This window comes from Abramis brama (assembly GCF_963993115.1).
Source record: "Abramis brama genome assembly, chromosome: 11".
Classification (NCBI taxonomy): Eukaryota; Metazoa; Chordata; class Actinopteri; order Cypriniformes; family Leuciscidae; genus Abramis; species Abramis brama.
The window spans coordinates 14,031,192-14,046,109 of NC_139973.1; the positions used below are offsets into that span (position 1 = coordinate 14,031,192).

The window sequence follows — 14,918 nt, forward strand, 5'->3', positions numbered from 1 at the left end:
GATACTGAGGCTATAACCGTCCACTCTGGGAGAGTAGAAAAACAGAGACTAAATACACAGTGCTGTGAATGTATGAACGGAACAAACTTTCTTTACAAATCTTATTTTATTAATCCATTAGTCTTTTTGTTCATTTCATCATTGAGAATAGGCTACACAATCTTATGTTCATATATTTGCGTATTATTTTACTACCTTTCCGTGCTTTTTCTTATTGTGACCTTGTGAGATCATCTGTTAACACATAGCTAGCCCTGAGTCTGCCGCCGAACAGTACTGCATTTGAAAGACATTTTATCTATGTGGCACTCTTGTGTCAATCGTCTAACACTGCTTTGCCTGCGTTCACAAAGCTATGATGAAAACTCAGCCCTGAATTACAAAAGCACATTCTCTTTCTCTTTTTGTGTGTGGATATTTTAGCTGAGTGATACAGCTAAAATTATTCAATTTATGAAAAAATATTTTAAAATATATTATTTCTATTATATGTTTTATAATATATAAAAACAGTGTGGGGTATATATACAGTATACATATATAACAATAATAATATAACAATAATATATAGAAAAATTAAGATAACATAATATGATAAAATAATAAAATATATATTTTTAATATTATTTTAAATAAAAAAAGTATTTTCAATCAGAGTTTAAACCATCAGTCATTGTTGCCAAGTAAAATATAAATGTATAAATAAAATAAAAAATAATATATAAAATACCGTATATATAAGAAATTACCTACATATATTTTTAATAAACATTTAACAAACATTTGAATACATTAAAAATAACATTTATTGTAATATTTGAAAAGTGCATTAAAATATACACAATATAAAATGTTCCCTGAAAAATGTAATACTTTGTTAGTATTCTCTATATTGCCCAGTCTTAGCATGTTAAAGTATATATGCCTGTTTTTGAGCATGAGTGCATATGTGTGTTAAAGAAAGAGAGAGAGAGAGAGTGATGGGGGAGGAGGATGCCGGTCTGTTACATCTGGAAGAGCTTTTTGTTGGGGGATTCAACTCGTTTTGGATTATATCAGCTTGTCATTGCCAAAACCAAGCCTCTGAGGTTTCCCCCATCTTGACTTTTAAGCAAACATTTGGAGGAGAGACAGAAAAAAAAATGAAAAGAGAGACAAAAAGTCCTTCACCACTATCCTTGCTATTGCTGGCAGGATCACAAAGCCTATTTTGTTGAGATGGAGGGGCCACTTGGAATAGGAGTGTCCTTGTACACTTTATTTTTTACATGTCCGGATCTTCACACAGACACTCAGAGAGATATTATGAGAGATTAAGATTTATATATCCTTTCTTGCTCAGTAGTATTATGTGATTTTGCGATAATAATGTAAAATAATGTTTCTAATAAATCAGTGGGTGGTGGTCTAAAGCCCTACACACTTCTCTTTACACACGGGTTCTTCAAGGCCAATCCCTTCTCACATGGTAAATTGAACTATAAATCAGTACATTTTAGAATGTTTAAAAGAATTTACTAAATTTATTCTTGTTCGGCTTTTCACTTTTATAATTTTTTTCAACCAATCATCCACTGTTGCCAAGTCCTGTAGATTCAAAATAAAATGTAAAATTCAGTAATAAAATAATTTACATGTTTTACATGCTATTTTTGAACACAATATTTATGAATATGAATCAATATGAATATTTGATCTTTTTATCATTTATAATGGCGATATATTGTAATAAAAGCATTTTTCTGTACATATTTTGTTACTAAAACAACCAAACCCTTTACATTTCTGTCTATTTCTCTCATGGAGTGAATCAATCTGTAATATTAAATATTATTCATAAAATTCAGGTGCAAAACATGTTTAAATTTTAGTAATTATCAATTCTCTACTGTTCATGTAGGCAAATAAGGGGAAGCCACTGAAACGCATAGGAAATAGGAATAAAAAAAATGCTATGTGTGAATATTAAGTATTGTCTGCATGCTTATGATTTGTGAGTGTTATTTGCATATAAAAGTTGATGGGCAAATAAAAACTAACTACATTTTTACAGGTGTGTGTCGGTCCCCGTTAGGAATGTCCAGAGGCCAGATCTTAGATGAAGACATCTCAGCTTCTAGTCAGTGGTCTGACTCCACAGCAGCAAAGTATGGCAGGTATGAACACACACACACTGTGTTTTCCATGAGTTGTAGTGCAGGTTATCTTGGTGAGAGCAAACCATCTGGGGAACTGTGGGTGGCCTCCTCTTAGCCTCACTAAAATGATGTAATTATGCTTCCTCCATATATTGCTTCTGCATTTTCACTGATTTTAAGTGTTCCCAACACATTCCCCTTCGCCCAAAATGAACCATTTTAGACTGATTTATGATGCGGTCCAGAGACCAAAGAAAGACTCAAAGAGATTGCTGTAAATGAAACCGATGTTTAAGCGAATTTTTCTGTGTGTCTTAGGCTGGACTGTGAGGAAGGAGATGGCGCATGGTGCCCTATAGCAGGAGACCCTGAGAATATGAACGAGTTCCTGCAGATCGACCTCCGTTCTCTGCACTTCATCACTCTGGTGGGCACTCAGGGACGTCACGCAGGGGGCATTGGTAATGAGTTTGCCCAGACATACAAGATCAAATATAGCCGCGATGGCAGCCGCTGGATCTCCTGGCGCAACAGGCAGGGCAAAGAGGTACGTACTGATGCACTGGTCGGTGTTTAAAATCTGCTGCAGTCGTTGGAAACAGTCTTTAAGTGTGTTCAGTTCAGTCTTAGAATGTTTCAACTAGTCTTTAAAGCTACACTGTGTACATTTTTAAGTTGATTCTTAGCAAAAAAACACTTTGTTCTTTCAAAATGATATGTGCTCATTAATGTGTAATTACTTCTACCAACTAATCAAGTATTCTCGTAAGCGTAGAATCTGCCATTTAGAATACATACGAGCGAGTCGCTCGAATGGCAGCAGCCATGTTGCGCCTCCATCTTGAAAATACATTAGCCAAAGAGGGACATACCTGGAAATTCAAGCTTCGGCTTTCGCGTTTTGACACTCAGTGGCACCGTGATGAATGCGAGGGGGAGATTACTCGCGACTGCCAGCAGATTTAAAATAATACGGCCACCGTAGGAGTTAAAACGCCCTCGGAATGGGAGGGGCTAGAAAGTAATATTCAGTTGGTAGTCATAAACAATTTCACCGCTAGATGGGAGAAAATCCTACACAGTGTAGCTTTAAGTGTGTCCCCGGCATTATTCAGCTGATTACATATTACTATTAATATATTATAGTATTATATTATATTATATTATATTACAAAATAAATTCTTAATATTTCAAATAAATGCTGTTGTTTTGAACTTTCTATTCGTAAATGTCAAAAAAATGTCATGGCTCTGCTCTTAACATTGATCAATATAAAAAATGTTTCTTGTGCACCAGATCAGCACATTACAATGATTTCTGTAGGATCATGTGACACTAAAGACTGGTGTAATAGCAATTACTAGTATAATATTATATGATATTATAATGTTATATTATATTATATTATAAAAACAAATACACAACTCATAAGTCACATCTGAATGTGATGTAATATGTCAGTAGATATTGCGATGTTGCTGTCAAAAACAACATGGCCAAAAGTATGTGGGCACCACTCAACATGATTGACTTTTTCTGCTACACCTATTACTGAACTCTGACTTGTGATGCAGACTGAATCACAATCACACCATGTTGGTTCGTTGGCCAGAGGAGAACTGGGCCCCTGACTGAGCCTAGTTTCTCCATTCTGTCACCTGATGGAGTTTGGGTTCCTTGCCTCTGTCGCCTCTAGCTTGCTTGGGGACACTTAATATTCAACAATTTTATTGATCTGACTGTACGGACGCTGTTGGATGAGAACTGAGCTGGATGATGGCATATTGTTTTGCAGAATTGCTTTATAGATGAAATGAACTAATTTAATAATTGATGATCTTTACAACTGAATTGAATTGAATCAATACTGAACTGACATTAACTGAACAATAGCCGTAATGCATCATTTTCCTGTTATCACTGTAAAGCTGCTTTGAAACAATCTGTATTGTACAAAGCACTATAAATAAAGGTGACCTGACTTGACTTGACTAACATGTGCGTAAAATCTCAGCGAAGTCCATAAAGTAAATGTTTTCTGTATCTAGTGTGGAGACCTGAACCAAATGAAACACTTCTGGGATTAATTGGAGCATCAGCTGTGAGCCAGGCCCTGTCGCCTAACATCTGTGCCTGACCTCACTGATACATTTGTGTCTGAATGAGAGCAAAGCTGTCCCAGAAGTGCAACTATTAGAGAGGACCAGCTCCCTATTAATGCTCATGATAATTGAATTAAATGTTAAACAAGCAATTTGCTTTTGTCCACATTATGGCCATGAGTACTGTATGTCACTAAAATGTCACTGGAGAATCTAAATGTAAGTTTTTCTGTTGTGAAGGTTATTGAGGGGAACAGGAATGCATATGACATTGTGCTGAAGGACATGGAGCCGCCCATCATTGCACGTTTTGTCCGCTTCATGCCTGTCATCGATCACTCAATGAACGTTTGCATGCGTGTGGAACTGTATGGCTGTGAGTGGCTGGGTAAGTCTGACAAGTGTTGAATTTAAAGTGAGTTAAATGCTTAATAATTTTGGTTTTGTCTAAAGGTTAGTCGAAAGAAAATCAACTAATGCTTAAAGGGAAAGTTCACCCGGAAATGAACATTTACTCACCCTCATGTCATTTCAAACCTGCATGACTTTTTACTTTGTTTTGTTGTTTTTTCATACAATGAAAGTCAGTGGGGTCTCACGCTGTTTGGCCACCAATGCTCTTCAAAATATCCTTTTTTTTTTCTTTCTTTTTCACAGAAGGAAGTAAGTCATACTGGTTCATTTTTGGGTGAAATATCCCTTTAAAGCTGTATTAAGCGATTTCTGAGAAACACTGTTGATATTTAAAATCAACCCAAACAAACACACCCCTCCCTGTGGAGTGGAGTGGACGTCTCTTTATCATAGCTGAAGTGAAGCAAAATAATGTGAAGATTATTTAAGGACCAAGACAGCAACAGATCTGTTGGCCCAGATCTGGATTCCATGTGTACCAGATGTGGGACGGATCTGGGCCGACACTATGTTGCTGTCTGGGGAAGAAAAAAAATGAACAAACCGTACACAAGGCTGAGTATATACAAGCAATAGTTACTAGTTAGTCACCAGCAGCACATCAGGTCCAGAAAAAACAATGACACTCAAAACTGTCCTGACAAAAACAGCATATCTTGGTTCTGTGAAACACAGCAATCCAATGTTACTCACGTATGGAGTAGAAATAAAGAAATAAACCTTCTTAGGTCTCTCCAGCGGTGGAAAGCTTCTCCTTCTTAACGTGGGTCCTAAAGCTCTTGCCTGATAATAACCCTTCTTTTTCCAATGATATCCCAGCAAACACATTTACGTTGTGGCAACGTCTGTGGCACGCTGCATTTCTGCTATGGCAACGTCGCTGTCTACGTGCTCGCAACATTGTAACAACGTAGAATTGTAAGACGCGACAGGGCTGTACGTTGTGCGACATTCAGCAACTGAGAGATGACGTTCTGACAATTTTTTGTTTTTATGCTAGATAGGCATATAGATATCCCCCATTTAGCATTTTATGTTTTGAGGTTAATTTTTAATTAGTCAGATGCTAGATAATTCTATAGTTTTTTAAAATATTGTTTATCCTTATTATTATTTAATGGGGCCATCAGTAAATTAGCCTAATTATAATCAGCACCTGCAAGTGTACACTTTGAAGAGTAAAAATTACAGAAGGTTACGTTAATTCAACTTTATTAAAACTAACTGCATATGTGGTAATAAAATTGCACTTCCAAAAGTCATACATTTGTGAAAAAAGAAAAAAACGAAATAAATGAATATGCAAATTTATTTTAAGTATAATAAATAAAACATAAAAAGCAAAGATCAGAACATTTAATGAACAAAACCGGTTCTGTACATGGCGGACAGTAGTCGAAAGCCGGACGGGTAAAGTTCGGTAAATGGAATCAGTCCAGGAAACATCCACAAATAAACGAAGAGACTAAATAGCTGACAAATGAAATGAAAAACTGTAGGTTGTGTTTAAATAATTACATATCTTATTTAGCTGAGGTAAATAAAACGCAATACTCCTGTATCCTTGCTCGATGAAGAACGAGACAACACATTGAGCCCAACGGGTTGAAATTTAAAAGTCTGATTTTCGTGCTTCAGGGCAGTGACTAGTACATATGTAGTCCAGTGGTTGTCAAGACACCGTTGGCATAACCTTAAGCAATGGCCCTGAACGGTGGTTTAATGTCAACGTTGTGACAACGCTGTAACAACCTTCACCACACAACGTATTTATAGCAACCTTTTGGCCATGTTGATAAAACGTTGTTAGAAGGTTGGGTACATTGTGCCAACGTTCTGTGTTTGCTGGGATTGCTCTGACCTTTTCTCTTTTGTAATGTCTCTCAGCCATCTCTCTATCTAGTCTTTCTTCTAATCTCCCTCTTGCTCACTCTCTCCTCTCTCATCATGAGTGGACACGCCCCCTACTGCTGATTGGCTACAAGTGTGTTGTGGTGCTCTGTCTGATTTCTCAGAAATCGCTTACTGTACTTTTGAGGACGCAGTTTAATTAAAGGCCCATGCAATTGCGTGATGCGGTTTTCTGTCCTGTGTTGATGTATATCCTAATGAAACTGGAAGTTTGGGTGGTGCAACCTGAGTCATATTTTTTTCTGGAAGAGAACGACTGTAAATTTAACATATTAAATCTGTTAAAAATGAATTTAGGCAACATTTATGAGTACAATAGCATACAGATGGCCTCAAAGCTAACACATTTACATTAATGCATGTCACACATGTTCTTTAGATTACTAAAATGTTCTTCACACCAAGAAAAAACAAAAATTTTCACTGAAAGGTGAATGGTTCTTTTCTTTGGCATCACCGTGGAAGCCCAATTTTGGAACCTATATTTTTAAGAATGTATATGATATTGATCATATCTCTTTCTCTCTCTCTCTCTCTCTCTGACATTAGATTTGCAGTGATTTGTTAAATGCTGTTATGGAAATTATTAATGCAGATGAGATTTTTATTATTTTGCAATGACTACTTTAATGTCCTTCAGAGGGATGAATCAGCATTATAATTATAGCACAGAATCTCCTTGAACGTTTCCATTACGGGACACCTGACAAAAGAAAAATGAGTTGACAATGTTCTCCTGTGGCTGTTTCTAGATGGCTTGGTTTCATATAATTCTCCACTTGGCCAGCAGATGACTCTCAATGGACAATATATTTATCTCAATGACTCTGTGTATGATGGAGCCATGAGTTACAGGTCAGTACACTTTTCACAAGCTTGAGAATAAATGAGGAAGATACTGGATACTCCTACACAGTATCCTTTAGAGAAGTTTGATTGTATAGTAAAATTAGTTTAGCTTTGACATGGAGATTTATCATAAAATATATTAGGTAAGAAAGTTAAACCTACGACTAAATGACAATATATCTCCGCTGATGACTAATTCAGTATCAGTATGGTTTGAACTGACCGGTTTACCTGATGCCTGCTGTCACATGGAAAATGTGATCCCGAATCAGTTACACAGGCTAACTACAGCTGGCCTGTTATTGCTTGGTTGCTATGACGACAACAAGGCGCCAGGCCCAGGACCGGAGAGAGTCACAGTGGTTTCACAACGTTCACGGGAGAAATTGACTCATTGCTCCCTGAACAATACCTTCCATGACACAGTGCAAAGTCTGTTTACCTTCTTGTGTGCGTATGACAGAGCTGGCAGAAGACCGCAAAGCAGAAATCCAAAATTAAACTATCAGCGACAAGTGTCATTGCTGGGGAAAAATTTAAATAAAGGCTTATATAATGCCGCCATCTAGTGGTGAAATTATATAAACAGAGCATAAAATACTTAAACATGCCAACATCCATCACACAATTTTAGTCAGGGCAATAAAAGCAATCTGTAAGAGACCTGCTAATAATGAGTAATCCGTCATTATTTTATTTTTTTAATAATTATTCATTTATTTTATTTATATATTATTCATCATTATCTATTGAATTAATGAAATACAACAAAAAGTAGCTTTATGGAATGTAATTTATTCCTGCGATGGCAAAGCAGAATTTATTTGAAACCAATATTTTTTGTGTGTAAATTGTAAAGTGAATGTGCAAGTCTTCACTGTCAATTCTGATCAATTTAATGCATCCCTGTTGAATAAAAAAAGTAATATTTTTGAATGACTTACTGACCTCAAACTTTTGAGCACTAGTATTATATATATATATCGGTGTTGCTGTCGCTGTTTGGATTTAAATAGGCAAATGCTTAAGAGTCTGTGATTGGATTATTATTGCAGTGATTGTGTTTCTAGCATGTTAACAGTTCTTCTAACCCTAATTGGTGTAGTGTGTAGCTTTTCATTTCTTAAACAGCCATGTAGGAAGACACACCATGGTCATATTCATCAGGCTCAAATTGTTAAAGAATGGTTGGGAGGGAGCATAAAGAATAATTTTCACACATGAATTGGCACCTCTGAGTCCAGTCTTAAATTCATTAAAAGTTTTTGGGATGTGCTGGAATAGACTTCACAGAGTGCTTGGCTCTTGCATCATCAGTCATCATCTGACCAAAAATTGATGCACCTCTTGATGGAAATAACATCACAGTATTTATATATACACACAAAAACATACACTCTGTTTTTATTCTCCCCTGTAGTATGACAGAAGGACTTGGACAACTGACGGATGGCATGTGTGGTCTTGATGACTTCACACACAGTCACGTGTACAACGTATGGCCTGGTTATGACTATGTCGGCTGGACCAACGAGAGCTTTCCCAACGGTTATGTTGAGATCATGTTTGAGTTTGACCGCACCCGCAACTTCACCACCATGAAGGTATAAAGTCTGTCATGTACACCGCTAATTCTTTCCTCTTCTGCCATATGAACTTACTAGGAAAGCAAGCATAAGAGGGTGTTATTAAAGGTGCAATCTATGTAATTGCTGAAACTGAGCTATAATTAAGCTTATTGTAAAGATTAAAGGTTTAAATTACCCAACTCTTCCTAAATTACACCCATAATAATGCTTTTGTATTCATTCTCTCTCCCTTTTAATCCCAAATGATTCAGGTGCACTGTAACAACATGTTCTCCCAAAGGGTGAAGACCTTTCAGAAGGTGGTGTGTTATTTCCGCTCAGAGTCAGACTGGGAGGCCACACCTATATCATTCAGCCCTGTGATGGATGATGTCAATCCCAGTGCCCGCTTCGTCACCGTCTCACTCTACAATCACATGGCCAGTGCTATTAAGTGCCAGTACTACTTTTCTGACATCTGGATGATGTTCAGTGAAATCACCTTCCAGTCAGGTTAGTAAATGACCATGCAAAGACATCGACCGTAATTTCGTAATGGCGCAGGCATTGGGTAAATTACTGTTTTAATTCCCTGATTTCAGATACAGCCATGTACAACACAACTCTGGCTCCCCCGAAGCCCGGTACTCCCACCAGTAATCAACCAGGTCAGATTTCCCAATGATGTTGAGTCATATGTTGAGAACCAGTAGTTTCTATCAGGGACATGCACAGACAGTGGCCCAAACCAAAAAAAGGCACTGAGGGAAGATTGCTTGTTCGAAATCATGTTTACCTGGTGATTTTGGGGTTCATCCAGCCAAGAGTGGCACCTCAGCCGATGAGGGTAGTGGGACAGTGGCTCTAGCCTCCCTCCTGTGCACGTCCTCTGTGCCATTTGGATGAACTTCATTCATCTTTTCATCAATAATAGTATAAGTTTAATTTATATAGCAACATTCCATAGCTCAAGGACACTTTGCAGGTTATTTTTCTCTTTTCCTCTTTCTTAGACGATGACCCCACCCACAAACTAGATGACAGCAACACCCGGATCCTGATTGGCTGCTTGGTCGCCATCATCTTCATCTTAGTGGCCATTATTGTTATCATACTATGGAGACAAGTGTGGCAAAAGATGCTTGAGAAGGTGAGATGGAATTAAATAAATGTAATATTTAAACCATGTAGATTATTTTATGTATTTGTGACAGGCAGAAGTTTACATAGCTTTAAAATGTTATTATATAGACTTCTATGACCTTACACTGCCTTTTAAAAGTTTGGACACACACAATATTTATTTTTTCAGATAAATGCAGTTTAAATGATAACCACAGTTTTCACAAAAATCATCATTGGTTATACAAAAAATAATAATAATTCTTTTGCACAAATCAGCATATTTCAATGATTTCTGAAGGATCGTGTGACACCGAATGGCTGCTTAAAATTTAGCTTTGTCATCACATTAATAAATTATATTTTAAAATATATTCAAATAGAAAAGAGATCTATATATAAATTAGTATTAGTATATAGTAATAATATTTCACAATATTATTGCTTTACTGTATTTTTGATCAAATAAATGCAGCCTTGGTGAGCAAAAGAGACTTCTTTCAAAAAGACCTTTAACAAATTTCTGAGCCCAAACTTTTGAGCAGTAGTGTGAGTGTCCAATCATGTCTAATTATGTGTACAAGTCTGATTTTAAATGAAGTCTTTGTCTCAGAATATTCCCACATGAACTTCTTGCATGAAAAACTTCCATTCTGCACCAGACCTTAATGTAATAAACAAGGATGATGCTTATGACAAACTGTTATTGTAGTCTGACTGCATGGCTTCTGAAACAGAGTGATGCTATTTTCCAGAGTTTATATGAATGAAAAAAAGGCATGCGTAAGTGGATTGTGAATATGATTTCATAGATGCATAATGCATCAAACTGCTATTATATATTTTAGACTTTTTTTTAGCATTCTTCACAAAACATCCTTCATTCCAGGTGTCTCGGAGGATGCTGGACGATGAACTAACTGCTAGTCTGTCAATACAGAGTGAGACCTTCACCTATAACAACAACAACAACAGCCCCTCCTCAGTGTCCAGCGAGCAGGAGTCCAACTCCACCTATGAGCGCATCTTCCCTCTGGGACCCGACTACCAAGAGCCCTCCCGTCTGGTCCGCAAACTGCCGGAGTTTTCCCAAACATCCGAGGATACCGGTGAGTTCCAGAAGCGAAATTTCGAATATATAAGGAGGGCAATAGCATATATACATATACAGTATGTTTGTATTTTTCTGCAGCATCAACAAGTACAGCTTCCAAGTCTGCTCCAGTGAGTGTGCAAGAGGGTGTCCCACATTATGCTGAGGCAGACATAGTCAACCTGCAGGGTGTGACTGGGGGAAACACCTACGCTGTGCCCGCCCTCACCATGGACCTGCTGTCAGGGAAGGATGTCGCTGTGGAGGAGTTTCCTCGGAAACTGCTCACCTTTAAAGAAAAGCTGGGAGAAGGGCAGTTTGGAGAGGTCAGTTCTGTATATTTTCGAAAGAATGATAATACTCATTTGATTTTTTTTTTTTTTTTTTTATTGTATAGCTCTGTTTATGAAAGAATTTCCTGTTCAATGCTTTATCATGTGTTTCATGGTACATTACTGTTCAAATGTTTTTAAATGTAATGAATTCCTGTGATGGCAAAGCTGGATTTTCAGCAGTCTTCAGTGTCACATGATCCTTCAGAAATTATTCTAATGTGCTGATTTGTTGATCAAGAAACATTTCTTGTTATTATCAATGTTGATTTTTTATTTTTATTTGGGGGGGGGGTGGGGGGTGGGGGGGGGGCAGGTTTTCAGGATTCTTTGATAAATAGAAAGTTAAAAAGAACAGCATTTATTTGAAATAGAATTATTCCGTAACATTAATGTCTTTACTTTCTTTCTTTTTTTAAAAAAAAAAACATACAAAATTGCAAAATCATTAAATGATATCTGAATATAATAAATGGTTGTTTTTGCTGTTGTGTTGCCAGGTGCATTTGTGTGAAGCAGAAGGCATGCAAGATTTCATGGATGAGGACTTCTCCTTCGATGTCATTGAAAACCAAACAGTGCTTGTAGCTGTTAAGATGCTTCGAGCGGATGCCAATAAAAACGCAAGGTTTGCATGCCAAATGTTACAATCGTGACTCCCATAAATTAAAGCACAACACTGACACTACATCCTAACGAACATCAAATACATGCAAAAACCAAAATACAAAAGCCGTAACAGTGCTTCCACAAACTTTAATATTATGAGCAAAATTTTGAAGAAATACTACACACAAAAATGACAATTCTGTCGTTGTTTCACATCCATATGCTGTTATTAGTTTTATGACAGAAAATATTTATTGTTCTTGTTCCACAGATGAAAAAATTAATTTCATTTTCATTTTCATTGATCCATCCCTCCATCTGTAACATCTAAAATAAACACACACCTGCCAAAAAGCCATAGCTCTTTTTCCCAATACCTTACAGGAATGATTTCTTGAAGGAGATAAAGATCATGTCACGATTGAAAGACCCCAACATCATCAGGCTGCTGGCAGTGTGTATGAGCTCTGACCCTCTGTGTATGATCACCGAATACATGGAGAACGGAGACCTTAATCAGTTCCTGTCTCGCCATGAGCCTGAAGGCATGATCGCTCTCCTCAGCAACGCTCCAACAGTCAGGTTGATACCAAATCTTTTTAAACATTTACATTTAAGTATAGAAATGGCAATTGGAAGTGCAATTATAGTGGTGGACTGGGACTTTAAAATCCCAATGAAAGATTAACACATTATTACAAGGGAAGTGTACGGAATTGCAGAAATAGAGTCAACAAGCGACTTTTCATTGCTAAATTTTATTTTAAGGAGTGATCTTAACCAGGTTATGACTCATATTCTATGTTTTTACTGTCTCAGCTACAGTAACCTGCACCACATGACCACACAGATCGCTTCAGGCATGAAGTATCTATCTTCACTAAACTTTGTCCATCGGGACTTGGCCACCCGCAACTGCCTTGTAGGAAAGAACTACACCATCAAGATTGCAGACTTTGGAATGAGTAGGAACCTGTATAGTGGAGACTACTACCGTATCCAGGGAAGAGCGGTGCTGCCCATCCGCTGGATGTCCTGGGAGAGCATTCTTCTGGTCAGACACACACACATAAACTTGACAAAGGAAATAAGTGTTGTATTTTCTGGCTGCAAATACATTTCTAGTGACTTATTTTTCATACATGCTGTAGGTTAAAACAGATTCCATGTATATAAAAGTCTGACTCGGGATGATTTTTGTCCTTTACAGGGGAAATTCACCACATCCAGTGATGTGTGGGCTTTTGGCGTGACACTTTGGGAGATGCTTACCTTCTGCAAAGAGCAGCCCTACTCACAGCTTTCAGATGAGCAGGTCATTGAAAACACAGGGGAGTTCTTTCGGGATCAGAGGAGACAGGTAAAAGGATGCTTAAAGTGATAGTTCACCCAAAAATGAAAGTTCTGTCATCATTTACTCATCTTCATGTTGTTCCAAATAGGCCTGCCACATTTTTTATTAATCCTCTGATCGTTTTTTTTTTGGGGGGGGGGGGGGGGGTTCACATTTTACCAAATAATATTGAAAAAACTGTTGTAAAGTACTTAAAGATAGTCAAAGGTTTTCCTTCATATGGAATGAAGGTTTGTGTGTTTAATCAGAATGCATTATATTATATGACAGTCAGCATTGGTGGTTGCAGCAAACATGAGTTGAGGCAGGATCTAGATGCAGCAGTTAACTTTAATTAACAATAAATCAAGGAGACTGGAGGAGTGGGGAAGGACTAGGGAGGAGTTCCGAGGCAGGTGGGGTCACTGGAATGAGGATTGATGATGGCAGGATGTGGATGTGGGCTAGGGAGGCTGCGGATGAGTGGTAATGTCCTCCTCTTCCATTTCACCAACTTTAACAATAAACAAAAAATAACAAACACACTTGAACACAGGAGCACACAGGAGAAACAAAACCACACTGTACAGTGACGAGAATGGACAAAGAATAACTCAAACAGAGGACTACAGTATATATACAGACAAGTTGACTGAGGGAGAAAACAAGAGAGAGGTGGGGCTAATCAATCAAACAATGGGTAACTATGACAACAAATAAGAAGCGGGAACATAGGAAACAAAGGCACAAGGAAAACAAGAAAGTACAAACATAAACCTAATAATTATATTATATTATATTATATTATATTATATTATACAAATATACATTTTCATAGCATTCAAGTAAACACATGGGCATATTTTATTAAAAATGTTATTATTATAGACGATTCCAAGTAAAACAATAATGTATTAGGATTACACTGTAAGTGACATGAACAAAACAGAATTAAATCGTTAATTTCAATTATCTGTATGACAATCATCACAACAAAATTCATGGTAGTGACAGGCCTAGTTCCATACTCATAAGACTTTGGTTTAGCTTTTAAACAAGTAATATGATATTTTAAATAAAACATGAGAGGTTTCTGTCTAGGGCCGGAGTGAGGCCCATTTTCATCCCGGGATTTTAATGCCCAAGACTAACCCCAACAAGACACCCCCTTATTTTTTACTCCTATACTAAATACTATTTAATAAATATTTACATACTAAACTATGTTTGCATACAAAAGCAAACATTCAACAATTAAACATTATTATGCATAGCTGAAAAATAACCATGCTCATCTATGTTACACTGTTTTTAAAAACACTGATGGATAATATATTCCCCTCGTTTCATATGGATTTATGGTTTTACGATGCCTGACTTTTGGTTAACTAGACCTTTCAGTGAAGGAACAGAAACCTCTCATGTTTCATAAAAAATATCTTAATT

At 37.0% G+C, this 14,918-nt stretch overlaps 1 protein-coding gene across 3 annotated transcripts in view; it reads left to right on the top strand.

The window, feature by feature from the left end:
• Window positions 1–14,918, top strand: part of ddr2a (discoidin domain receptor tyrosine kinase 2a) — a 37,724-nt gene that overhangs the window by 20,527 nt on the left and 2,279 nt on the right. For 2 of the 3 annotated variants that reach the window (XM_084128420.1, XM_084128421.1), the window contains exons 3-16: window positions 2,054–2,156; window positions 2,457–2,685; window positions 4,482–4,629; window positions 7,319–7,421; window positions 8,836–9,019; window positions 9,256–9,496; window positions 9,586–9,651; window positions 9,997–10,133; window positions 10,995–11,214; window positions 11,298–11,524; window positions 12,031–12,158; window positions 12,524–12,721; window positions 12,959–13,193; window positions 13,350–13,499. In XM_084128420.1, coding sequence (XP_083984546.1) covers window positions 2,054–2,156; window positions 2,457–2,685; window positions 4,482–4,629; window positions 7,319–7,421; window positions 8,836–9,019; window positions 9,256–9,496; window positions 9,586–9,651; window positions 9,997–10,133; window positions 10,995–11,214; window positions 11,298–11,524; window positions 12,031–12,158; window positions 12,524–12,721; window positions 12,959–13,193; window positions 13,350–13,499 — 2,369 coding nt within the window. The remainder of the gene's footprint in view (window positions 1–2,053; window positions 2,157–2,456; window positions 2,686–4,481; window positions 4,630–7,318; window positions 7,422–8,835; window positions 9,020–9,255; window positions 9,497–9,585; window positions 9,652–9,996; window positions 10,134–10,994; window positions 11,215–11,297; window positions 11,525–12,030; window positions 12,159–12,523; window positions 12,722–12,958; window positions 13,194–13,349; window positions 13,500–14,918) is intronic. The other variant, XM_084128422.1, reaches the window with a different exon arrangement.